The sequence below is a fragment of the Aythya ferina genome (genome assembly GCF_964211825.1).
Source record: "Aythya ferina genome assembly, chromosome: 9".
In the NCBI taxonomy this organism is placed as follows: Eukaryota; Metazoa; Chordata; class Aves; order Anseriformes; family Anatidae; genus Aythya; species Aythya ferina.
In genome coordinates this window covers 9412592-9440106 of record NC_140305.1, presented here as the reverse complement: position 1 = coordinate 9440106, position 27515 = coordinate 9412592, and the positions used below count along the sequence as shown (strand labels likewise).

The window sequence follows — 27515 nt, the reverse complement described above, 5'->3', positions numbered from 1 at the left end:
AATTAAGCACAAAATTGCATTAAAATAATGTTAGGGGTTCGTTTGCACTCTCAATGATTTCAATGTAATTATACCAATACAAATATGAGAAGAATATGCCCTCCTGCAGCCTTTCTGACAATGCAAAGGCCAGGATATTGAAAGATAAAACTTGAGTACAAAATTCAACTCAGCACATGTGTTTGTGTATTGAATAAGGCTAAGTAAAATAAGAATACTTCCCAATACAGTGAAGATCTATTATTATAAACAAATAAATATTTCAGCTGACGTTTAACCTCATTCTGACTAAAATCAACATATGCTTTAAAGTCTGCTTTTTCCCCAAAGACTTCAGTCTCCAGGATTTCAATTTCCATTTTCAATTGAAATAGAATTTAGATGTTGATTTGACACAGCAATGGGCAACAAATGGAAATCTCCAGAATTTAAGCATATCACTCGTGTTTCCATATCTTCCCTCCTGGAGATGAAATACTTCCTATTTGGACAGGGAGTCACCAGACACTTGGCATCAACGTGTGGCTTTGAACATTTTAAAATCTGAAGCATTCAGGGCCTCTCAAGAGACGCTTGCCTTCTAGTGGTAGGTTTTCTTTCTGTTTCACACGCCCCTAACTGCTGTCCATAAGACTGAAATACACAACAGAAGATAGAGATCAGCCAGCAAAAATAAACTCCAAGTAACACCTATTGCAACATGCTCCGTTACAGCATGTCAGCCATTGCGTTAATGAAATAATATGCTGGTTTCAATCGTGTGGCCCCTTCTTCACAGCCATTAGATCTTATCTGCTGTATCTATTGGATACAAAGCTTTATTTTGGTCTGATGCTTGAATATGGTTATTTATTTTCCCTTCTTTACCAGAACGGCAAAGCGAAGCCCGGACAGCGCCACCTCAGCAAGTGCTGGCGGACAGTAACGGGTTGCCCGCGGCGTCCCCGGGGCTACGGGTCTGAGGGAAAATCTGCCACCAGCCTGTCCTTCCCGGCACCCCGAAAGTGCCAAATCCGCAGAGAGAGCCTCGGGGGGGTTGTTTTGTGTCAGCCACCCGCAGGCCGCCCTGGCGCTGAGGCGGGTCGGGGCAGACCGCTGCTGACGGGACAGGAGCGCAGCCTCCTGCCAGGAGCGGGCTCCCGCCTCCGCCTCCGCCTCAGCGGCGTGCTCACGACACGAGCGCACCGGGAGCGCCTTTTGCTTTCTCCCCGGGCGGCCGGGCCGGGTGGGGACCGCACCCTTCTGTCACTGAGGCGGTAAATGGGGAAGGGGGGAGGTGGGGACAGCGTCTTTTTGCCACCCCGGCACAGCGGGCGGACTCCATTTCCCGGCGTGCCCCGGCGGCGACGCGGAGCGCCCGGCGGCGGGGCGAGGGGCGGGCACAAGATGGCGGCGCTGGGAGCGTGGGGCCGGGCGGCGCGGCGCGGGCGGCTGTGGGGCGCGGCGCGGGCGCTGTGGGGCTGGCGGCGGCCGCAGCCTCAGCGGGCGCTCGGCCAGGATGCGGGGACCGCGGGCGGTACGTGAGGGGAGCCCCGCTCCGCCTCTGGGGGCTGCCGAGGAGGAGGGAACGGGGCTGTGGGAGGCGGCGCGGAGGGTCCCTTCGCCACCCCCCCCCCGTTGTCCCCGCGGCGCTGCCCCCTGCACCCGGCTAATGGCGCGTGTACAATCCTCCGGCAGAGAAAAAGGACGGCAAGCCTTCCTTCACGGACGAGGCGGTGCAGGACTTGCTCTACAGAATGACGGGGCTGGACTTGCAGAAGGTGTTCAGGCCGGTGAAGCAGGAGCTGAAGCCGCCCAAGTACAAGCTGCTGACGGAAAAGCAGCTGCAGGAGGTGGGGAAGGCGCCATTGACCCTGTTTTTGCCTTGGGCAATGGCAGCAGATATATACAAATATATATATATATGTATTTGAGTGACAGGATCTCTTTATCATCACTTCTTACATCACTTAAGTGCGTTTATGTGAGGTTTAAATTGCAGTCCTGGGAACACCCGGCTGCCCTTTGCTGCTGGGGCCTCACTCAAGTCAGGTTTTCAGTAACCACAGCTACTATATAAGCACTTCACTGGTGTTTATACTTTGGCAGAAATTTACCGTGGAAAATGCCTGAAAAAATGACTTGGTGTCTGCACTGGTATAAGTGGATTTGAATTTTAGACCTTCCAGCAGTGTGCCTAAGTGATGGTAATGGCACATCGGTTTGATGTGATCCCTCTACACAGGGATTGAATCTGTGTCTTGCTTTTTCCATAACTACAGGGAAAAAAAAAAACAAAAACAAAAAAAACCTTTAAATTTCTCTCTGAATGAAAACATTTGACCCAAAATTGTGTTGCCTTTCCAATATGGTGATTTTCTTTTTTAAACTGTAAAATTAGTTAAAACTACTTTTTTGTTTTAAAGGCCACAAAAAAAGCTATCAAGGAAGCTAAAGAAAAGCTGACAATGCCCCCTGTTTTGGATGAACGAGAGCCAATTGATGATGTGTTAGCAGAAGACAAAATCCTCGAAGGAGTTGAAACTACAAAATATATATTTACAGATTTAACTTATTCGATTCCACATCGTGTAAGTAAAAATCCATTAACTTATTTTAAGAGCTTTTTCTTAATTTCAGAATTAGCTTTAGGTTTTATTAAAACATCTATAATGGTCTGCAAAAAGGACGAGGAGTTGTAAACTTGGTCTTTCATACAATGCAATACAAAGACACATATTCCAAAATGTGTACTTCTAACCGATGACAAATTACATTCCAGTACTCACAAACAGGTGTTCTGTTTGTTTGGTTGTTTTTGGAGGGGGGTGAAAAGCAGCTACTTACGATTTGCTGGGAGTGCTGAGTGTATCCAAACTTCTTAGAAGCTTTCTGTGGACTTGAATTACTTAAGGTGTAAGCACATAGACCAAAAGACAGGGCTACTTCCAGATTGACAGGATCTGGTGGAAAACAAGAGAAAAGGTAAATGAATTCATGTGAAAGCTGTGAAGAAACACTTGTAAAGTAGAACTGTGGAGTATGGCGATAAGGACAATTAGATTTCCTTTTATTTGGTTTGTATAATGAAACACCTACCTTCTCATAAGTAAGAAAAGTCTGGATAGGTACTCAACAAATAGTTATGATTCTAGGAAGTCAGCCTATAAATTCTTGGAAATGAATTGCCATGTGTCCTATCTATTATTCCATCTGAGAGCTCTCTCAAGAAACCTGCTGTTAATTCCTCTGCCTTAATGTATTGAAAACTTCATCCCAACAGACTCTTACTTGTTTGCAGTCCTAAATCAAATATAGTTGTGGATGGATCTGAGTATACTGTTCTATTTGGTGCATTATTTTTGTTTTGAAGTTGCCCTTATGTGATTCTGGCCTCTATTTCTGAAATGAAGTTGAAAAAGTACAAAAGCACTTGCATTATCAATTTAGTACAAGTTATTAAATATGTAAAATCAGGCCAGAAACAAAACTAACTCCTTTTTCTGACTGTTAGTTATGTTGTCTGTTAAACTTTGCAGAGCTGTAGCTTTTAGTGTATATGCATACGCAGTTGCTGTCATACAGTAAAGGTATAGATGTATAAGGTACAGAGGGGAAAAATGATAAATTTAACACATGCTAACAATCAAAAAGATGTTGTTATTACTGTTGTCATCTTGGTATTAAAGCACTTTGTCCAACAAGAATCTCACTTAAAATGGTTCTGATTATGCTGAGGACACTTTGGGAGAAATAACGTTCCTTTTTATCTTTCTTCAAGGAACGTTTCATTGTAGTTAGAGAACCAAATGGTGTATTACGCAAAGCAACCTGGGAAGAACGAGACCGAATGATACAGATATTCTTCCCAAAAGAAGGGCGCAGAGTTATTCCCCCAGCGGTATTCAAGGATGAACACCTTGTGGTAAGGTCGTCCTGGTTTTGAGAACTGATCATTTTTATGTATTTGATTGTGCTGTGATAGTGATGCTGTGCTGTTTGAACAGAGTAGTAGCTCTGAATAAGCTAGTTGGTTTGTATGTTTCAAGGTGCTTGAATTATTGATGCTTGAACTAATCAGTGTAACTTGCTTAAAATACTTAAAATAGAATTCCAGGTCGCAACAAGATACATCAAGGGTAGTTGTAAATATTGTCATACTGGAAATCCACATTGTTGTGCATCGATGGAACTGAAATATGAAAATGTGAACTGGTGTTCCACAAAAAAAAAATTAAGGAAAAATTTTATTCATGTCATCAAGGCAGTTACTGCACTTTCTGCTATTTTGTCATATGACTAAGGGGATGCTTGCTGTGTTTGTTGTCTGGAAATATTTTTTTTGCCATTTTAATTTTAGATGGAATGGTGTGATACAGAATCTATTCTGAATTTGAACTGTTGTTTTAGACTGTGTTTCAGCAAGACCGTCACGAGGATATCCTTAACATGTGCATTGCTCAGTTTGAGCCAGATTCAGCTGACTATATTAGAGTAAGTTCATATTTAATTTTTCTAATAAAATAACATTAGTGAAGAACTTACGTTGATTTTGTAAGTGTGTTATCTGGGGATCAAAGTTGTTAAGGTGTGTGCTTTTTTTGTCCTCATAGGGATTACCCATTATCTTTGCGATGAGCTGTTCTTAACTCTCCTAGAATAGGGTCCTGCTTAAATCATAATTAGAAGACCACCGTCTCTTTCCCTGAAGAATGGATCTGGGGGCAACTTGAGGGCAGTTGAATGAAGGTTCAGAGGTTATGTTCCTCCTCCTCTCCCCAGATTGCCAGTACATAGCTAATACTTAGCTTTCTGTCAACAAGTATCTATATAGGAGTACTAAGAACTGGGTTATCCCAGTGTTACTCCAAATTATTACATGTGTAAAGCTTTAAAGTAATGTGGTTGAGCATGTGGCTTACTGCCACAGTTTAGAGAGGCCTGAAAATGAATTAAAAAGAAATACTCCTAAGAGGTATAAGGGAGAAACTGTCATTAAGCTCTGTGTATGGTATTGACACTGGAACCTTTTCTGTATATAGGTTCATCATCGGACATATGATGACATTGAGAAACATGCCAAATATGATCTGCTCCGTTCAACAAGGCACTTTGGAGGCATGGTTTGGTACCTAGTCAACAGAAAGAAAACAGATGGCTTACTAATAGATATGATCCACAGAGACTTGTAAGTGGTGTTTGTTAGTTATTAATTCTGCTTATCTAAACAAATGGAAAACACTAAGGTCCAGTGTTTGAAAAGAAAAACAGTATTTCTTCAAGATGTGTAAAAGTTGTATTTGCATGAAGTTCTAGGCTAGCTGTGATTTTATCTATATAGATTCTGAAACACCAACTATGGTATAAGCAAAGCTGTCAGTTTCTGCAGAAATCAGCCTTTTACAGTTGCTGTTTTTTTTTCTTTTATTTCTGCGGTACACTTCCACTTCTGGCACTACCAGTCTTAAAATCTTGTAACCACGTGCTACTGCTATCACTTTTGGCTTTTAAGACTGACATAATCTGGATTTTGGAGCAATTTCTAAGTAGCTTTTCTTCTTGACTGCAACTGCTGGGTGAGACAAGAGTAGCCAGTAAACACACATTCATTTTAAATGGATGGTTTTCCGTAACAGCTGATAAGCTTAGTAAAACAAGTTTTATTTAGCAGTTCAAAAGGGCTCTAGGGCCAGGAGAAACTTCTAAAAGTATAACTCAAAATTGAGAAAGATCATAGCATTCATTTCCTACTGCTGAAGTTAGAAACTTCTAATGGTTAGATATTACTTTAAAACCTCAGGATATGAAGAAATAGAGGGAAGTTTCAGTTGAAATCGTAAAGAGAAAATTAAAATATCTGGACTTAAGCTACCAAACCTTGGAGCATCTTTATCTGCCATAATTTTTATATGAGCCATAACTGTTTAGGTTTATGCAAGTAAATCCCCTTTTCCAGTTTTAAATTAATCACAGGCTAGGTGTGACGAGATATCTAATACTGCAGTAATGCCAGTTACTGCACTGTTAAAAGATACTGCACTGTTAAAAGACTTCTCTTTGGCAGAGTTGTTCTGCTAAACACCTGATACAAGTTTGTTCTGTTTTACATAAACAGCTTTATTACCACTGAACAGTGCATCAGGATGAATTAGTTTATGTACCTTACCTAGCACAGGTTAGTGTTCATGTGTTTCAGGTCTCCTCACGAACAGGTTGCTGTTACATTAAGTTATGGGGTACCTATTTAGCTCTGTATTCTAATGACTGTATGCTAGGTGAGTGTATGAACACCTGTGGGTGTGCAAACAAACTAAATGTATTTAAATGAAGTAATTGCTACAAACAAGCCTTTATTTGTTTTAGGCTAGATGATGCTACAAGTTTAATCACGCTATATCATATGCTTCATCCGGAATGTCAGTCAGCAAAAGAAGCTGAAGAAAGGAAGCTTCAGGGAGTTGATCTGATCAAGGTATGCTTTTCTACTTCAAACCTATTTAAGTACAGAAAAGGCTTTTAAACACCAGCAGCTTTGTGAGGTTATTTTTTCCCCCTTATTTAACTAGAAGTATCCTGCTTTTAAAAAAAAGTGCACCATGATTTCAGTTAGAGCTGGTGGATGGAGTATGGGAATGATGAAGTCTGTGTGCATATATGCTCTTAACTGTACCTTAATCTGTTCTGTCCTGTTTCTAGGTCTTTGCGAAAACTGAATCACAAAAAGAAGGCTATATACAGTTGGCCCTCCAGGCTTATGAGGAAGCAATGGCTACTTCTACAGCTTCATGAAATAAACCATAGTTCATCACTTTAAACTGTTTACAAACCTCTGTACAGGACTCCACAATAAATACCTTAGAAAACTGTGTTTCAGAGAACTCTGTACCAAAACATAATGGGAATCATTACACAAGCTTGCTGGTTTCAAACATACAGTAAGTGAACTCACAACAGTCATTCTCTCAAACTTGGAATTAAACTGTGTTGGATTCCTTTAGTGATGTATCTTGAAGCTAAAACATTGGCCGTAATTCATTTTACTTTTCAAAATACTGGGAAGTGGGAATAGAGTATTTAAAAGGGTTTATTAAATTGGTTTGTAAATGAAAATGTTTTGAATATGCACTAGAACAGGCCTACATCTTGAATTTCACCACCCTGAAAACTGATTTTTTGTACAGTTGCTAGGTCTTCCCCTCTCACTACATGGTCCATCTTGTGTATAAAAATCAAGTTAACATGGAGGATGCAGTCCGTAGAACTTCATTCCTTTATCTGGAGTAAGTAGTTGATTTGGTCATTTAAGAAGTGTATTCACTCATCTAAGATCTCTTCATCCAAATTGATATCTGTGGTATCAATATCCTCCAGGTCCAAGTTATCCAGGTCATCTTCCAAGTCCAGAAGTGTCTAGGAAGAAAGTCCAGGTTACAGGGATACTTACATGGTTGGGTGTTAGGCAGCTAATAGCAGGAGCTGCATTCTGTATGTTTCTATATGAGGTATTAGAACATTCTGCAAAACATTAAGCCTGAGGCAATGCAGCTGATGCATAAATACTAAAATAACCTGTAGAAAAAAGCTGCCTTCTTTGGTAAGAAAGCAGCTTTCAGTGCTGCTACTTGTTACCATGCTGTAACCAACTGTGTTTTGCATCCACTTGTTTGCTTGTAAGCCCACAAAGCTGTAGGGATGGGTCTACAGTGCTGTGTAGTTTCTGCACACAACAGGAAAGGATCCACACCCTCTACTAGACCTCAGGAGTCTGCTTCATATCAAACTAGAAAGTGACATTATTACTCTTTAGGCCACAACATTCCTTCCCTTACTAAAACATAATACAGTACCTTTTGATCTTTTGTTGGAAGTATATCGGAATTCTGCAATACTGTATTCATCACTTCAGGTTTAGGAGATGGAACTGGTTCTTCAGCCTTTTTCTAATGAAAATGAGATCCTTTAAGTTCTTCTGAATTTAAATTCTTTTGACAAAAGCAGGTAAATAAATAACAGCAGACCCATAAGTACACATATGCACCTCCTCTAAGACTTAGTTATCTTCTAAAGTTTCCCTCCGTAATCCTGGACTCGCATTTTGAGGCTACCAAGTGCTCTAGTCTTCACTTCGCTGGAACCTATGACTTTTTTTTCACCTCCATTACTTCAAAGCAGTAGATGACTTCAAAGCAGTAGATGATAGAACTGATATAATAAAAACAGCCTCCAGTGTCAGTTCATTTCAAGAACTGAAGCACAACTGAAGAACACCGGTGGCTGTGGTTTCAGCTTCTAATGCAAGATGATTTTAACTTAACATGTTACAAATTACATTCAGAAATAACAGTGCAAGTTACTACAAAGTTCTAACAGAAGATAAACCAAGGTAAGCATACACACAGAATTCATTCTGTAACTACTGATGGCTTTTCTTAATCTACTTTTGTAGTCAAGTCTGAGGGAAAAGAACATGGAACTGGGCTGCAGTGCTTGCAGTCCAGTTACCAAGAACAATAGCTTGCCCGTTGTGGTGAAATACACTCCAGGGTAGATATTACTGTACAACACAGTTGCCTCTTAGACTTCATCATTTAATACATCATTTAATAGTAACACTGACCTGAGATGCCATTATTCCAGAAGGCTCAAAACCTTTTGCTTCTTCAAGTAAGTTTCTTTCTTCATTGGGCTAAAAGAAAGAAGCAAAAAAAAAAACTAATGACGCATTCATGAAATTTAAGTGGTTTAACTGATTTGATTAAAGTTGAATTTATCCGAGATCAAGTATTTGTTTCTTGAGAAGAACTCCCACTTCTTACTTACAGTGACAAGGGGGTATTCTGTGGCCGGCCGCAGGTCAGCAAGACTTTGTTTAACATACTCTTCAGCAACAAAAGCTTCTTTTAATCCAGGGAAAAGATTTTCATATTCTGTAGGATCAGCAAGGGACTCAGCAGCTTTTTGGTTAACTTTAGAGAGATTCTCCCGCCACAATTTAACAACCCTGGAAATGCAAGTTATATTTTTTGTACACAGCTAGTTTTGACAATACTATTCATACTATGCACATGATTTCATGTTACCTTGAAACCTGGCTTGGCAAATATGTCCGTGCAAGAAATGCAGCTTCTGGGAGACGCCCAGTTTTAATCAGGAGTTCCAAACATGAGTCAAGCCTGTAAGAGTTTAAAATGTGATTTTAATCAGTAAGCTTAGAAGACTGACTTCTGCATTACATTAGATTTATTAATGTCATGGAATAAAACAGCTAATGTGCTTTCATTTCAGATTTTAAAAATAGGCATCATAAAATAGAATCAGCCCTTATCAAAAGGTACGTGCCACTATCTTTGCACATATAGTGAGTCGGCTGTAGTGAGGCATTTGGAGAAAGCCCAATGAGAACTCTCACTTGCTACTTACTTTCCCTGGAGGAAGTAGCTCATAAACGCAACATTATTCTTGCCATCTTTTTCTGCTCCTTCAGCCAGCTTATTCACCATGTTAGCGTTTCCTGAAGCTGTGGCCAGGAGCAGTAGTCCTCCGTAGTCTTGTGCATGGTGGAGACACTCCTGGGCTAGGCCAAACTGGCATTTACTAATGGCAAGTTCAGCAAGTTGCTTCCATTTCTGTTCTGACTAATGGCAGAAAGGAGGGAGGGAGGTAAAGAAAAATAAAAGCTCACATTTTTGAACAGCATTTGAAGATTAAAGCAAATTTACCTGTTAAGGTACCGTACTCTATCATTACACTTGTCTTCCCTTTAAAATACAATGAATACTGCACCTTCACAGCATGACACTGTTACATGCAGATCATTACACAACCATAACTTCCTACCTTCTCCCTCCATGTTTGATGACAAACATTAAATGTCGAGATTAGTCTGGAAAATTAGACAGTAATATTCCCTTAAGGAAAGTTCCCAAATTAACCATCAATATGTATGAAAGGCATTGTGTCTGTAACTAATTCTTTATCATTTACTCCATTATTTTGCAAAAGGAACATTGAGATCATTTATCTTAATAATAGCTATAGGACAGATCACTGCCTTCAGCCTTCCTAGTACATCAGAAATTATCCAAGTTTGCTAAGGCTGGAACGAAGGCCCAGAGGCTTCAGTCATGACATTCCTCCTCTCTCTGTTCAACACTAAAGATTAAGGCTTTGTTCTTCTTGGGCAAGCATCTGAAGGCTCCAGGAGGAGTTTCTGTATCTCTCTGAGCAAACAACATTCTTCAACATCCCACAGCTCAGATGCCTTTGAATTACAGGCAGAACTCCAGGGAGAAAGTTGGGGACATACATACATGTACACTGTTCAGAGAACTGTACTGTGTCCTCACATTGCTTTTTCTTACAGGGCCTCTTTGATTCACTCATATTCAGAATTAGTATGAACCACAAAAAATTGTATGCTTACCTCTGCTTCTACAGCAAGCTGATAAGCAATTTTTAATTCTCCAAGCTGAAGAGCAAGTTCAAAGCGGTGCTCTGGATCCATAGATACGGCAAGGGCTTGTTGTTTGAAGCCCTAAAATAAAAGTCCACAAGTAAAACCATGACCTGTCTGGTCAAATAACATCGTAAATGTTTTAACAAAAGCCCTCTGAATCAAAAATTAATAACAGTGTTATCAAATAAATATGGATGATTAACAAGAGTTTACAGAAAAAAATGCATTTGTTTTTGATTAAGAAATTCAAATAGAAATGTGAATAAACTGATTACATTTTTGATGACAAAAAAAATACAGTTCTCTTGCCTGTTTTTCAAGAAAATGTGCAACTCTGGTTCTCTGTTCTTTTGGAATTGTGGGAAGAACTTTGTCAGCCATACCAAAGTCCCTTCTCATCACAGCAGTTTGATATTCAAGCACTGAGACCAGCAAAGAGTAGCTAACAATGTTCAGCTCTTTATCACCCAAATAAAGTCGGTTGTCCTTAGGTATATACCCCAAAAGATACATCGTCCTGAAACAAAACAAAGAATATTCATCTTGGATAGGTCTACTACCACGTACAACACAAAAAAAAAAAAACAATAGGTCTTACAGTAACAAGAACATGAACATGAAAAATTTAACTTTTACTGTATTTCTACACTTTCACATAATACTGTTTATTCTCTGCCTTAGAACATACATTATTAGCATGATGTGTAATAAAAAGTAACACTTCAGGTCAAGTGGGAGATAAGGTTCACCTTGACCTACTTCTTCTGGAAAAAAAAAAGATGTAAAGGTTGCTTACAACCTACTGCAGTAACTTACCTGTCTAAATGGGCAATAGTGACAATTTCTCCTCCAACATAGTAGTTGAGTCTGTTCACAGAACTGGTGTAAATAAAGCAGTCGCCTACCCACAAGCCTGTTTTCACTATCTCCTGAATCTCACCAAGAACCTGCAAAGTAAAATTAATTTAATTAGATATATAAAAAACTGCTTTTACATAAGTAAAACCATTGTGTTTTCAAATTAAAGGTAATATTCTATGGTTCAACAAATAGTTGGGCAAATTGCAAAGAACTCTGGCTACAGATTGGAATAATTGTAGTAATAGAAATAGATCTGGTTTTCTAAAAAAATGTTGTGAGATAAATCTCTACCTCATTATTTAACTAAAACACAAATCCAGGAAAGAAGTACCAAACAAAGTGTTAAGTAAGATACTCCAAGTCAATTTTCCTCATGAAATTTGTTTCTGACATTTCACAGATAGTGGTGGTTGTGTTTTGTGTTTCTTTTTTTTGAACTTAATCTTCGATCACATTTCAAAACATAAAAATTGCAGAAAGAGCTTAAACTACATGAACATAATACTCAAGTGCGTGTTTTAAAAATAACCTCTATAATTATGCAAGTAGCAAACAAATGACTGAAGATAAATCTAGGCATGTGTCAACACTGCGTTTCAGACAGTTACTTTCCTCAGGGATAACCCAAAGCATCCCAAATAAAATGATTTAACAGTGATCTTCAGGGAAGAGTTGCTTCAGCAATCTCTAATCTCAGTCACATTAAGCTTTTAAATGGAGGTACCTCAAAAGCATCTTCAATTCCATCTTCAGTGACTCCTTCGTGTGTTTCTTGGGCTGCTGCAACTTTTTCTGATAGATATTTCAGGATGAAGAATGACTCTTCCGTAGCAATGCAGACAAGTTCACCCGAGTCGGACCAGAAAATCTGTATTCAAATCAGAAATCAGAATCAATAATGGCACTATTTTAGAGACGCCCAAGTTAAGAAGGGAAAAAGTACAAACTGTAATTTGTACAAACCCTCATAGCAGCTTTAGAAACTGATAAGCCAACGCATATATAGGATTTTTTTTTCCCCTTTAGATACAAGACAGAGATAAACTTAAGAATTTATGATTGACAGCTTAGCTTCATTAAAGAAAATCAGCAGTTCAGTCAACACTCAGTAAACACGGACATGGAAATATCTTCATTTCCCTCTCATAACTTACGTGTTTGGGCTGAATTTCAATTCTGCGAACCAATTCTGTGTTCTCCCAGTCATAGAATGCCAAACCATTAACAGATCTGACCCCCAACAGGAAGCCACCATAGATACCTGAAATATATATAATTATATCTATTATATATAATAGATACAAGAAAACATAGGTGGAACAAGTTTGCATTGTGCAAAAAAAAAAAAAAAAAAAAAAAAAAAGCATTAACATGTGTATTCTGAAAGCAAATACTCACCTTCTGCTCCAAAATCAGGTTTGAATGATTTCTTCTCTTTGAAATTCTTAAATATCTTTACAACACTGTTGCTCTCCCTGATTGCGTATCTAAACAGAGATTGCATTGTAAAAAAAAATTATTCTCCTGTCAAAGTAGCAAACTACTAAAATACGCTGCTACAAAAAAAAGCACCTTGCATCTTGTTTTCAAAAGTCAGTGGAGTACGATGAACAGAAAAACTTTAAGTAGTACAGATACAAAGAGTTCATTAATCAAAACTAATTTTTGGTCTCCAGCTCGACTTACTGTTTGTACTGATTGAAACCTAGCAGCAAGAAATTTAAGTTAATAAAAAGGAAAAATTTCAAACACTTACTCTGAAGAATCGTGTGCCCATACAAACTCCTGGGCAGAACCAAAACTCTTGTTTCTCAAAGCCATCGCTGTGTAAATGATGTATTCACCATCACCACACACTACTACAAACCTAGAGCAAGAAAAAGATGTAAGTTGTCAGAGATGCGTTTGGTTCAACAGATGAAGCACACAAATTATCTGAAAAGGTATTAAGTCTCTTAACTAATGAAGGTATGTGATAATACAATCACTGCAAATGCAGATAGAATAAAAAAGCTTGGTATATTCCAAAAATATCACATCCGGATTTCCCTGCTTCATGTTGCTAGCTACTTGCTATCATTTCTTGCTTCTAGTCTCCACTTTGCTGCTGTTCTTACCTTGTATCCCTTTAACTGTTAACAAAAAGTGATTCAAAATAGTGATAGAACAACATAGTTTCCTACTAGTTGTTTTTTTTCCCTTTTTAATATTCCTTCTCCTGTCTACAATGTCCAACTTTGCTATTTAGCTGTGAGCTCTTACTAGTGAGGGCCATCTACTACTCTGATTTTCCAATGCCTAGCTCTGAGACACCTGATCTTCATATGCTCTCAGCTATAATCAGGGCACATGCAAAGTTTTCCAGTATAAAAGAAAAAAAGTAATAAAAGGAGAAGTCAGAAACGTTTAAATATTTTTTTCCTGAAGTTAATTACCGTCCGTTAGGGTTGTGCTGAATTGTTTGAGGATAGATTTCACAGCTCCCCATATCCTTTACAGCCAGCGGCAATCTTTCTCCATCTTTAATTTCAGCATCTCCCATAGCTTTCAAGTTAGCCTGTTGCACTTCTGAATGTTTAGCCCAAATAATTTTTCCATTTGCATCCATGGACATGGCAGGTTCTTCACGACCAAGCTAGGAAGTGTAGCATAACAACTTAGCAGATGGAGAAAATAGATTTCTTTTTCTTTTCAGTTCAACATATCTAGTGAAATACCCTGTCTCTGTCTAAAAATGCCAATTAAAACGCTATGCGCTTAATATTTTAACTTATTCTCAAAGAATCAGAAAACAAGTTTCTCTGCACATAGGACACTGATGAATCATCATTACTCATCTCAAATAATTAATGGTACCTTAACAATAATGCTGCCTTCATCATAGCCCAAAGCCACGTTATTGGATCCTCTTAAACTGGCCACACACCACACTCTCTCCATACCATAGTTGAGTGTGCTTTCCAGCCGGTAGGTGCTTGAATGCCAAATACGTACAGTTCCTAGAGAAAAAAGAAATACATGTACTTTATCTCTTCTCTCAACCCAAGGGCAGGAGACGTGTAGCAACACCACAAAAAAAAAAGTTTCCCACAAGTTCTTCCCCTTTCCTTCATATACCAGAAAAGACCCAATTACCGTCTTCTGAGCCTGTGATAATGATTGGCAATTCAGGATGGAAGCTGACACACGACACATTCTGAGCATGTCCTTCCAGTGTCTGTACGCATGTTTTATTCTGCAAAAAGTCACATGGACAGGTACAGATAATAAACACACTGCTACACTTAAGCATTCATTCGTTAAAGAAAAACATTCAAAATCTCCCTGAAAACATTTTTTCTGGAGTTCTTCCAGTAACATTTCCAAGATGATAAAGAACCAGCATTAGACATATTACAAAACTACAATCATGCTGAGTTAACGTCTCTTCTCCACAAGAAAGTATTTATTTCCCTTGACATTGTTGTTTCTCTCTATTTTCTGATGGGTTCTCTATTTTCTGATGGGTTTCTTCTTTAACAAAAAAAAAATAAAATCCCTTTCTCTGAGCTCAGTATCACAATAGATCAAAGCAAGAAAGAGCTGAGTTCACTTAATCAGAGCAAAATATATATCTGATGTATAGATGAAGAAAGATCTTGTATCTTTGTTAAGGATGTTCACTCACAGTTGTGAAAGAAAAGTCTCCTCTGCTTGAGGCAATGAGGAGTATACAGCTGTACAGGGTGGCAAAATTTTGAGCACGGTTAGCTAACAGTCATTACTACAATGTGTAGTTTAATTAACACTGATAGCTTTAACTTCTGAGCTTCAATTTACTCTAGGACACTACACTTCAAAAACCTGAGATTCCTATCTCACAATTTTTACCTTGGCCTTCTGGCCATTTATGCATTTGTACACAGGAAGTACTTATGAGCTCTAGGTTCCAGCAATTGTCCCTGGATTCAATCTGTTTCTTTCCTGTAGAGCATTCAAGTGAGGCAATAACGCAATGACTGACTTGATGATCCCTGTGAACTGTCAATACAAGCACGTGTGCATACAAAAAGAGGGAGGGGTACAAAGCCAACACCAATTACAACACGATAATGTCAAAATTTATTTAAAATAATCTCTAAATTAATTTGAAGAATTCACAGCATATTTTCTAATTGGTTAACAAGATCTGGAAAAGGTACTGTGAAATATTGCCCCCAGTTCTTTCTTTGCAAGGAAGGATGAGAAAGATGTGTTGATGTTTTCAAGTCCACTTCCCTATTTCTTCATTAATGATTTTGCTATGGCAAAGTCTGTACAAGAGTTCATGGAAAGCTGAACACATACCTGGTAGTCCCAAATCTTAACCAACCGGTCATCTGCACCTGAGATGAGATACGGCTTGTCTCCTCCACTGTAATAGTCGATGCAGTTCACCCCTTTCTCATGGCCTTCCAGAGTAAAATTGGGTGAGGAAGAACCAAGCTGCCACACCTTCCCAGGGAGACAAAAAATAAAACCAAACACAACCATAAGAATTTTTTGATCTTTTCTCATCAAGGTTCTCTCATCAACCTTGCCAAACAGCATATGTATTCTAATGTTTGGAATTTAGAATTCCAAAGATACGGTTGATGCCTTTAGGTGAAGAAGATGAACAACTGCTTATCAAACTACCAATCCCTAAACAAAATAAACAGAAAAATCATTCTGAGTTGCACACTTTGGCCTCACACCTGAAAGCAATAAAATTGGTTTCTTTCAGCATTTTCTTACAGGACATACAACCAAATAAGACAATGCTTGTAAGCAGAAAAAGCCATTTATGAAACCAACTAGAAGACCAAGAAAAAGCAATCTAATTTTTATGCATACAATAGTTCCATGTTTGCGCCCAATTTTACATTTTTCCAGTTACACTAAATGACAAATCTCTTTCTAAATGAGGACTCAAAATGAATCAAGTTGTAGATACACTTATATTTTCCCATGAGTATCACATCAATGTTTATACACATCTAATCTCAGCATCTGAAGATGTACAAAATCAAAATTGGCATCTTTACAGCCAATATACTGATAATTTATGTATACTTATTATTTATATATAATTTTTGTAGTGATAATAAAGTTTAGAGAACCGTATTTCAGTGATTAGAGGTGACAGGTAAACTTGCAAATATACTGAATGACTTAGTACATGCATAGTAACTCAATGTTCAGGTCTTTGCACAAAAAAAATCTATTATTGCACCTGCTTTTAAGAATTCTAACCCCACTTTCCAATTGTATTATTGGTTTGTGTGCTCTGTCTGATAAGTAATGAGTGAAAAAAAATTCTTTACCTTGATTGTCCTATCCAAAGAAGCACTGGCAAACTGATTATTGTCTTTTGGGTTTATGACAATCTGCATGACATAATGTGTGTGTCCTTCAAACACCTGAGAACAAGACCATTTTTTATCCCAGTCCCAGAGTTTAATAAGCATGTCATCTACAAAAAAAAAAAAGCTTCAGTTAGTTTAACATATTCTGAAGTTCATTCATCCCTTCTCCTTGAAAGAAGGCACTGCTAATACTCAAGATAAAACTCAAGATAAATATTTTAAAATCTGTAAATACAAGGGAATATAGGTTCACCTAAAAGATTCTCTGGTAAAATGGTTATAAAACTAAAAAAGGAGTCTGCCCAGCTCATCTATATATCCTGTTCCTTTTCAGATCACATTGAAGAATTAGACCTGTGCTACCTTCCGCAGCATCTGCTGTCATGATCATCAAGAAAAAGGCAGCAGAAATGACCAACCTGTCTTTCTGTTATCTTTATTTCAAGTGTAGGTATGCTAGTTTCAACAACAAAACGCAGAGAAATAACTACAGTGCTTCTAACACAAAACACTCTTTATATTCTAGTAGAGCTCTGACTGCATTAGCAAGACTTGCAGGAGTGAAAAGGACTAAGGACCATGAAATAGTACACGTTCTTGGCAAGATTTGCTGGAATACTACTGTTTTTCATTCTGAAATAAAATAGATTGTCGCAAATAACAGAGCTCTGATGTATGTTGGGAAAACAGACAGAAGTTACCTGTTGCTTCAATTCAGATTGCCAACTGAAAACATACTCCAAGCTGTTATACAAATATTTTTAAAAATTGGAACTTAAGTATGGCAAACTCTCAAATAGCAGGTAATTAGAGGTACACCAACTTTACATTGTGCAGTTATTCAGCAACAAGGTTATTAGGTCTCCTCTGACAAGAGCATAAGCTGTAATATTTAGGAAAAAAACAACTTGAATATATCTGGCAAAAAAATAACAACTGATGTGCTGGCTACTTGTTCAAGGATTCCTATTTCATCAGAAACTGGGAAAAATGTGCAATTCCTCATTAGGCATGGAACAGAAGCCTAAAAACAGATGATTAAAAAAATATCAAAATATACCAAAGAAGTCTTACCACTGCTTGTCAGTATGAAAGGCTGCGTGGGATGCACCGCGATACAACGAATATAATCTGAGTGTGCTTCAAACATGTGAACTCTTTCCAAGGTGTTGTAATTAAACACTCTAATTTGCATGTCATCCTGTGAAAGAGATGAAAAGCAACAATTAAAATGGGGCTCTTTGTATCATACATCTCATATTCAATGCAAGGTAGCTAGATGAAACACTCCACTATTAAAGAGTCTCCAATAACAATAAGTTTAAGAAAAATTTTCTATACCTATTTCACAAGACAAATTAAAATTTGGTACAGAAGTCTATAAATTACCCAATCCTATTCCAAGGCACTTAAAATAAAAAACACTTCAGTTAAGATTCCATTTTAAAAAAAGAAGAATTTTAAATGGCCTTTGACTTAAAATTAAGCTAAGTGGAAAAACACTTTGAAAATTAATGCAAATATGAAAATTAAAAGCAAGGTTCTCCAACATCAGTTTTACAATAACGTTAATGTTGTTGGGCCAGAAGGAAATAAACTGTAACACTAAAACAAATGGGAAAGTGAGTTCAACTTGCTTCTCAACTGAATGGCAGGGGTGGGTCAAAAACAAATATAAAAAAGAAAACTTGAGTTTTCAGATTCAGTATTCCTAAAAGCAATACTCCCAAACCCTTTTATAAAAAAACAATTCTGAAAAAACTGTCTGACAAGGAATAGGGCATGTTGTAGAACTTTTACTAGTGACTGTGACGTACAAGATCATGAGTAAACGAAACTTTGGTGTTTTGATAAATTCTGTATTACTTGCTTTATCCAAAGAATTTTCTTTTCTACCTTTCTCTTTCTCACACATGCCTGTTTAAAAAACAACACTTACAGAAAACTTACAGAATGGCAGAAAAGAACAGGAGCTCCTATGAAACAAGGCACTCAGCACAATGCACGTGCAACACAAACAATATGCAAGGACCCATGTCACATTTTCATATCCACTCTGATGAAGACTTGACCCTGCTGCTAAAAGCAGCTGTCCTGATTTTTCCTCATCATTTCTTTGCCACTGCACTGTAGCCTCCCTTGTGAAAGGTAAGGCTGATACAGCTCCAAAGTGAATCAGATTGAGGAATTGATCCAGGTGAAATTAAACTGATAAAAATAGATTTTAAATTTCATCAGTTCCTAATCCAGTTCCCATGCACGTCTGAACTCTTGTGCTGGCAAATGTTTTTCTTCTGGGGAAACAGCCCTGACTTCCAATCACTTGAACTAAGTATGTCGTGGCAGCTTGAGACAGTAAAATGACTATACTAGAAAGAAAAAAATACGTGACAAAAAAATTCAGGCATTAGATATCAGTTTAGATTAAAAAAAAAAAAAAAAAAAAAAAAACAAACAACACAGAGAAATCTGACTTTTCAACAGATTACCCATACTTTCCATATACAACTTTTTAATGTCTAAGCTGAAAGCTGATTCATAGACAGATAGAAGAGCCCTTCAGCAAGAGGTTACTGCATTAACACACGTTTCATGTTTTGACACCTATCTCCTACTTTAATTTGCTGTAATAATAATATGGCAATAATTTGGACACCAGATTAAGAACCAATCAATGTTCACTCCATCAAGAGCAAAACGTTAGCAAGATTAGAATAAAACAATTCCTCTCAAAGCAGACTGACTGAATAAAACCAGAGTATTTTTCCAGAGGTGAACAAAACTTAGAAAATTGTGCTTTGAATAAAGCCAGGAACAAGGGCAGAAAGCAACTTGTACATCATCTTACCTTTAAAAACCATTAGTTTCAGCTTAGCTAAAGCAGCACTACAAGTTTAGTTGAAATCGGGTGCTGACGCACTCCAGTTGACAGTAAAAGTTGAATCCAGACCTACCTTGCACTAGCCACAATACTAGGTTACTTTCCTTTCAAATGAAAAGTTTGAGGTTCTAAATTTACTTAAAGGAGAAAGTTTTAGGGGAACTGTAATAAAGCATTATTCTGCAAATTCATATCAAATCATATTTGTAGTTGATATACAAAGGAATGGCATGAAAATGAATTTGAGAACCTAGTACTGCATATGGAAAGCAAAAGATGACAGCTTACAGCTCCTGTAACAACCCAGTTCTTCCTCGCCACAAATTTGGCAGCTCTCACTGGCAGGTCACATACTTCAAAAGTCTTCACAAGGGTCTAAAAACAACAACAATAATAATAAATAAATAAATAAATAAAAACAAAAAACACAAACAAACATGTTTATAGCACTGGAGAGAATATCAGTTTTGAACTCAGCTTTTCTTAATGTCGTCCAAAAAGTTGTCTTTCAAACACTCCACAGCATCTTACAACACTACGTGCACACTTTTTTTAAAGCAGGATGCCTGGTTCAAGAAAGAAGATACTTGCCTGTTTGTTCACCTTTACGTCTTCCTTCCATTCTCCCCAGACACCTCCCGCTCCTCACACATAATTTTTAAAGCTGCTGCCCAATTTCAACCATACTTGACAGAGAAGCAAAGGTCTAATGCTTCGATCTTCAAAAATACAAATGTTAAGTACAAGAGAGAATCCTCTCACGTCTCAGAAGGAAAGGCATTAGTGTGCAAGAAACGCAGAAAGGATTCATACTTAAAAATGTGTAGGAAATGAAGTGTCATTATGGCTACTGCTCAATATATTATTTATCTATTATTTAAAGGACTTTTGTATGCAAGTCAGGGGAGAGTACAGTCACCCAGTAACAGTACTTCAAGATTTCTCTTGTATATATGGGGTTGAAACAGAATTAATATATCTGTCAGTTACAAAAAAATCACAGTACAGGAAAACCAAAGTCATCACCTGTGTTTCATGATTCCAAACGCAGACACTGCCATTGTAAAGGCTAGCCAACATCCATGGCTCTGTGGGATGCAAGTCTACGCTTTTCACCCGGTCAGACCGGGCTGTTAGCTTTCGCTTGATATCAAGTCGGAGAGGCTAGAGATGAAAAAAATTGAGAATGGTAAATTCATCAACATACAATTGCCTAAGAAAACAATGGAGGAAGGAAGCCTGAAATTAAACCTTGAAATAAATGGAGTCAATTCTGCTCTTCAGACAGACAGAGGACTACTCTTTTCTATCCATCTGCTTTTTTTCGTGTGTGTAGGGATTTCTGGTAACAGCACACCTCTACCAATGGCAGCAGGCTTGTTTAATCTACTTCAGTGAAATTAATGACATTTATATGCTTATATTTATAAACAGCATCCCCAGCACAGGCAGAGGAGAAGATGCGGTGCCCATCTCCACACACACTTCTCTGGTGCCCCGATCTACTAAAGTACAGTGAATTTCCACCCAAAGCAAACAACAGAAAATGACTCCTTTTACACAGCAAAGAGGACAGCTGTCACCACAGGAAACATCTGCGCATTACAAATTCATTTCCACTCACAACTCCAACGCCAAGTCCTGAACCCTGAGCTCTAAGGGCAGGCCCTGGGCCGCCACGGACCCGCTGCTGCCGCCGCCGCCGCCTACCTGATGGGGCGGCGGCCTGGGAGCCCCCCGCAGCTCCCCGCAATCCCCCGCAGCCCCCCGGGCCCCTCTCGGCCGCCCCCCGGCCCCCTTGCCCCCACCAGGGCCTCCCCCCCCCACCGCCGTGCCCTCCCTCGCCCCCCCCCGCACCATGGCCCCGCGCGGCGCCGCCGAGTCCCGGCCCCGTCCCCGGCCCCGTCCCGGCCGCCCCGAGCCCTCCGACGTGGAGCTTCCGGGCCCGGCGCTCTCGCGAGAGGTGAGCCTCGCCCTGCCCGAGTCTCGCGAGAGCAGGGCGGGGGAGCGCGGGGGGCATGCCGGGACGTGTAGTCCGGGACGCGTCGTGCTGGGCGGCGCGGGGCACGCTGGGAGCTGTAGGCGGCCGGGGGAGGCAGCGCGCGCTGTTACCTCAGGGCGGCGGTAACGGCCGTAACGGCTGTAACGGTTGTAACGGGGGTTGCTGGCACGGCCGCGCAGGAGCTGGAACAGGTCCCTCACCGCCCTCAGCGACGCCGTGCGGAGCCTGTGCCAGTGCCCGACCACCCTCTGGGTGCAGAACCTGTCCCTAACCCCCAGCCTGACCCTCCCCTGTCCCAGCTCCATGCTGTTCCCTCGGGTCCTGTCGCTGTCCCCAGAGAGCAGAGCTCAGCGCCTGCCCCTCCGCTCCCCGTGAGGGAGCTGCAGGCCGCCCTGAGGCCTCCCCTCAGTTATACCTGAGCTGGACAAAGCAAGTGTCCTCAGCTTCTTAAAAGTTTCACCATCTTTGTTGTACTCCTTTGGAAAACATCCTATCTAACATCTTTATATCCCCTTATTTGTGGAGCTCAAAACTGTGCATACTACTCAAAGTGAGGCTGCAACAGTGCTGAATATGTTGGGACAAACACTTCTTTCAATCAGTTGTGCTGCGCTTAATGCACCCCGGGCTACAGCTATTCCTTTTGGCCACCAGGACACCTTGTTGACTCATACAGAGCTGTCTACTAGAGTTTAGTAGAAACACCATGGTGAACGTGAAATTTCAGGAAGCATCAGAGCACAAGCAGTCACTGTTGAGAAAACCTCCTGGCATTGCTGTCAGAAAAAAAGTCCCATCTTTAATTAAAAATTGCAACCCCAAATTTAATTCTACAAAGGAGAGAAATAGCACAAAGGATATTTATACTTATTGGGATTTGGATAAAGAAAATACTTCTTTTGATACAAGTGTTCACCTGGCAATTAGGAGCCCCTATCACAGAATCACAGAATCACAGAATTTCTAGGTTGGAAGAGACCTCAAGATCATCGAGTCCAACCTCTGACCTAACGCTAGCAGTCCCCACTAAACCATATCCCTAAGCTCTACATCTAAACGTCTTTTGAAGACTTCCAGGGATGGTGACTCCACCACTTCCCTGGGCAGCCCGTTCCAATGCCTCACAACCCTTTCGGTAAAGAAGTTCTTCCTAACATCTAACCTAAAACTCCCCTGGCTCAACTTAAGCCCATTCCCCCTCGTCCTGTCACCAGGCACGTGGGAGAACAGACCAACCCCCACCTCGCTACAGCCTCCCTTGAGGTACCTATAGAGAGCGATAAGGTCGCCCCTGAGCCTCCTCTTCTCCAGGCTGAACAAGCCCAGCTCCCTCAGCCGCTCCTCGTAGGACTTGTTCTCCAGGCCCCTCACCAGCTTTGTCGCCCTTCTCTGCACCCGCTCAAGCACCTACGTAACAAAACAGTAAGAAGGATTACGTTGCCCTGGAGTGTTTACAGTTTGAAGGACATAAACAAACAAAAGGATGACAGATTGCTTCAACTCTTGTTACTTTCACTCCAAGAGAGCAAAGACAGACAGATACTTAAAATTAGAAAAACACAAGCCTAATGAAAATAAGTGAAAAGGGAAATGCCTGAAGCAAGAAGAGGGGCACAATGTTGTCAACTATTATGGGTGAGTTTAGACTTTCAGCCTTCATTTAAGGCTTTCTTTTCACTTTAGTTTTGTTATACTAATGATTGTGGAATAATGCTTAAAACCTATGAGTACAGAACTCCAGGATGTAGAATCTGGATAAGCTTGCTTAAATGTAATGATTTGAGTGAAATTTAAGGTATGTGAATCTAATTCATGATTTTTATACAGCTGAGGTGTTTGAAACAAGTTGGAACACTGAGAGAAGAAAGGTAGGGTAAAGATATCCCTATTAGAGAATGCAGGTAGAGGGGGATGAACAACACATTGTGTATTTTTCCCTGAAAAACTCAACGAGGTCCTGCCCAAATAGAGATACAGGTATTACAGGGGAATGAGAGGTGACAAGGAAAATATGTGAAAGATGAAGAGCTAGTTAGTCAGGAAAACAACAGCAGGGAAAGGAAGAAATCAGTTTGCTGTTAGCATCCCCTGGGAAGTTGTAATAACGTAAAAAGCAAAGTGCAGAAACGAGACATGGGGTATAAGCCAAGGCTGACCTTGCAGTAGGAGAGAAGCAATGAAATAAAACCCAAACAAACAAATAATTTGGTATATTAAGAATAAGAAATATATTTCACAGCTGTTAGACACAAGGGTACCACTTCTGAATCAAGAAGAAAATGATCCACAAATTGCTGGAAATTAAATGGGTATACAGAGAAAATACTGTCATGGATGTGTTTTCCTTTCCTATTCTTCGCTATATATCCCGTACCAAGCACTGTTTCAGTTAGATACACTGCAGCTGGAACCAGAGGATATCTTTAGAAAGATGTTCAATGCAAAGACATTAAATAACCCCCAAATCTCTTCATTGTGTTCTTTGATGCAACCCAACAACTATTTTGATTGCCAATTTACTGAGAGGGATCCCCATTCTGAAGTTCCTTGTTGCCCCTTTCATAGCTCTGCCTGCTTGCCTATGCAATAATACTGCAGTTTACTTGGAACAACACATACGTGTGCTGGGCACTTGGCTGTTTCCTCGCAGGCCTGAAAAAAATAATCCAGCATTTTCTTTATCTTGGAGGAAGGACACAAACTGGGGTTTATCTGCCTGCCGTTATTTTTGTGGCTATTTGGCATCTTTAACACCACGGACAGGGAAGGGGAGGAGGAATGATATATGGCAGATGACGAAATTGTTGCAGACCAGCAGAGTGCAATAATAAGCCTTGCTTCCTTAAGAAACCAGAATAAAGCTGTACAGGAATATTTACAATGCAGTGTCTAGTGCCATTCTACAACTGTCTTCTTGTTAGAAGCACAAAGAGCATTTCTGTGAAGTGCGGATATGTGCGGGTAATGAAGTGTGTAATAAAGGAACCGGTAAGATGGCATTGCAGGACACATTCTGTATTTGCAAAGCTACTTGGAAATTTCTTCACAGTCTCAGCACAAAGCATTAATTTTTTTGTTTGTTTGTTTCTGTTTTTTGGTTTGGTTTTGTTTTGTTTGTTTGTTTGTTTTTTTTCATATTTAAAGGAAAGATATTTTCTATACTACTGCCAGCCAAGTGCTGGTAGTTGGAGCAATTGCATACTGACACATTAAATTCTGTAAAATTAAAAAAATAAAAATGTGCTGGGGTTCTGTAGCAGTGGAATTGTCCCCAATTTTATTATAGATGATTTAGTTAAAAACACTGCAGTTATAATGGAATTTCAGCAGGAGATACAGCTGTTGTAAGAAGGAAGCCACTATGGTATTGTCTTGGCCTACTGGTAATTACTTCCGTAGAGGGATCTTGCTGCTCAGAATACCCAGTCTGTTCAAGCTCACTTTTCTGATATCTCAGTTTATATCCTTTGGGCTATAAAATTATTGGCAAGCGTTGAATTCCTATGGTAAAGAAAAAAAAGTTTTCTGGGAACAGGATAGACTATTTGAAGAAATAAAATTTTGCATTATTGATCTTCCAAAGAAAAAGATCAAAGTATTTTGGAATACTGATCACAAACACCTATCCTTTATCCTCAGTGTACCAAATGTTTTTTAACATCATGGAAGGGGAAGACTAACAATAAAACACCAGTCCACTTTCTTTTTCTCTCAGATAAAGGCTAGAGGTCTGGAAATAGAGCCGTATGGCTCATTTTATAGGCTTGGAAATTCGTATGCAGGTGAAAATTTAACAAGTGTTCATAGTGAGATCCAAATGTGGCTTACCGAATAGAGTGTGTGCTGCTACTTGTCACAGGTGGCGGCTCTGTCCAGAGGAGGGTTTGATACATGTATTTCTTTGCCTTGATTGTTCTGCCCCAGGACACCACCCCACCACTGTTAGATAAATTCTCCTCTGTTTCACCAGATTTCAACCACTGCTTATTTTTCTCCATGGGGTTGTTTAGCATCTCCCAGAATCACTGCCCTTCACTTTGCAACTCAGTTTTCTAGCATGCCTGAACTTGACTAATTCTGTTATCTTGAGGTATTCTTGATGGAACGTTTAGTAATTCTCTAAGTATTCTGTGAGTTATTTTGTAACCTAAATCACTGTATTATTCTGACTAGATCTTTTCTTTTCCAATATATAGAGGCTTTTATATATTTAGAGCAACTCCATCGTATTTTAAAGTGTCTATTTCATATACAAAATAAATGTGAAATTCCGTTCATTGCCAGGAGTTAATAGTTGCAGTGCAGTGAGCTGAAGTAAAACTCATTGCAGCCTTAACCGAGAAGGTAGTAAAGACTGATGGAACACAGTGGGTTTAAAGAAAAAGTGTTATTAACATGTAGGTGGCAGAGCTGTGAGACAAAGTCCACTGTAAATCTGAATTAAAAGCTTCCTAGAAACTATACTGCTTCAGTTTGTTGCAGGTCAAGGCTACATCATTGTGGAATGAGTTTGTCTCTTTCAGTCTAACGTGTCTAGCCTGTGTCTCTTCTCACTCTTGGAAACACGCTACCAGCGTATGCAGTCCTGTCTCATGTACAGGCATCAGATTAGTACATTCACTAAGGTAATGAGGAATTAAAATACTGTAAAGAAATCAGAACTTTTAGCAGAACTGTCATGAGTGTAGTATTCATGTTAGAAAAAAATTATCCTTTCCAAAACCTGCTGCCTCTCAGTAGCAGCCTTATGGTGCATAAACTGGTAGTTTCAAAAAATAGTCATTTCAAATGCAACAGTGTATGTGGTGTATGCAAAGAAAATAGATATTGCAGTATGTAAAGAAGGGATTGGAAGTTTTGTATCTGAAGTCTCCTAAATTAATATCACCTGACACTTTCATTACAGGCCTGCCTTTTCAATTTACAAGTCTGCCAAAGTTCAGCCATGTGGGTTTAGATTTTTTTTTTTTTTTTTGTATTGGATATCTTCATCTGAACAAGGCACCTATGCCAGGTGTATTTTCAGGTTCCAGTAGAAACATTCAGTCATTTTAAAAAAGGTATTAAGGGAGCTCAAAATGCCATCTTCCTTAAATCAGCAACAGGATAGTCATCAATATTTTTAGCAGCATCTGATATTTAGGCAGAATTTGAGCATGCTAGAGTTTAAACAGAAAATATAATATAAGGAATTAATAGTGATAGCAAAGCTGCTCACATGGTAATAATGTGGAGAGAGATGTCCATAAACAAGGAGCACTGACAGAAATATAGGTTGTAACTGAGAGTAAATGGAACCCTGGTACATAATAGAAAGACACAAGTGCCTACCCTCTTGTGCTACAGCTTCTTTGAGTGCATTTGATTCATTAGATAAATGCTATCTCTACGTCATTTATATAATCACTTAACAGGAATGATCTTGATTGACCTGCTAGTGCTTCTGATTTATTAACACTTGCTTCTTCACATTTTACATTGTGGAGGCCACAGCCACAATTTTGGCACGAGTCCACTTCCATTAAAATCAGTGGCAAAAGAGCAGGCCTTGAAATCACAGAAGCAGACTGCAGCAGTATATATCCTCCCAGGTATTCCAAGTTTAGAGCATATAATTTTTTTTTTTTTTTAAATCAGATTCATAATGCCACTATAGCTGAATGTTAGTATTAATGTTCTTCTATTGAGTTTTGAGGCTTCAGATAAACATATTCCATTTTCTCTGCTGTTCTTTACATCTATTTGTCAAACTGTTTCAAAGATCTGATTCAATGAGCAGTTTAGCTTGCCCTGAATATTGTCTTGAGATAACATAATGTAAAACAATGACAAAATTTTCTCCTTGGAGGAGTATCAGTCCAATAGCTACTTAGAAATTTCAGCCTACTCCAGCTTACTTTAAAATTTCAGTGATATTCATGAATTCAGGACAAAAATACCAATTTGTCCTCACTTTTAATTGCTATTATC

General features: G+C 39.2%; 2 protein-coding genes across 2 annotated transcripts; one reads left to right on the top strand and one right to left on the bottom strand.

The window, feature by feature from the left end:
* The first annotated feature begins 816 nt into the window (after positions 1-816).
* MRPS22 (mitochondrial ribosomal protein S22) lies at positions 817-6847 on the top strand. The gene is made up of 8 exons (XM_084530287.1): positions 817-1225; positions 1678-1832; positions 2406-2570; positions 3761-3904; positions 4390-4473; positions 5022-5167; positions 6343-6451; positions 6676-6847. Exons 1-8 carry the CDS (start codon positions 832-834, stop codon positions 6766-6768), a joined length of 1290 nt encoding a protein of 429 aa, XP_084386413.1. The 5' UTR covers positions 817-831; the 3' UTR covers positions 6769-6847.
* A 198-nt stretch (positions 6848-7045) lies between these two features.
* COPB2 (COPI coat complex subunit beta 2) lies at positions 7046-21484 on the bottom strand. The gene is made up of 22 exons (XM_084530286.1): positions 21401-21484; positions 20570-20707; positions 19832-19918; positions 17737-17863; positions 16621-16769; positions 15623-15769; positions 14432-14531; positions 14153-14295; positions 13732-13931; positions 13053-13163; positions 12695-12783; positions 12451-12557; positions 12021-12164; positions 11252-11382; positions 10745-10952; positions 10403-10513; positions 9400-9614; positions 9060-9152; positions 8800-8980; positions 8597-8665; positions 7827-7919; positions 7046-7389 (listed from the first exon to the last, which is right to left on the bottom strand). Exons 1-22 carry the CDS (start codon positions 21401-21403, stop codon positions 7294-7296), a joined length of 2742 nt encoding a protein of 913 aa, XP_084386412.1. The 5' UTR covers positions 21404-21484; the 3' UTR covers positions 7046-7293.
* Between the last annotated feature and the right edge of the window lie 6031 nt (positions 21485-27515).

Bases quoted from the DNA above. Each gene is read 5' to 3' on its own strand.
- MRPS22 (XM_084530287.1), top strand. From the start codon at position 832: ATGCTTGAATATGGTTATTTATTTTCCCTTCTTTACCAGAACGGCAAA. The intron at 1,833-2,405 runs GTGGGGAAGGCG...TTTGTTTTAAAG, and splicing joins CGGAAAAGCAGCTGCAGGAG to GCCACAAAAAAAGCTATCAA. The intron at 3,905-4,389 runs GTAAGGTCGTCC...CTGTTGTTTTAG, and splicing joins TCAAGGATGAACACCTTGTG to ACTGTGTTTCAGCAAGACCG.
- COPB2 (XM_084530286.1), bottom strand. The intron at 14,296-14,431 runs GTAATTGGGTCT...TTTTTTCTCTAG, and splicing joins TATCACAGGCTCAGAAGACG to GAACTGTACGTATTTGGCAT. The intron at 7,920-8,596 runs GTCAGTGTTACT...CATTTTCATTAG, and splicing joins CTGGAATAATGGCATCTCAG to AAAAAGGCTGAAGAACCAGT.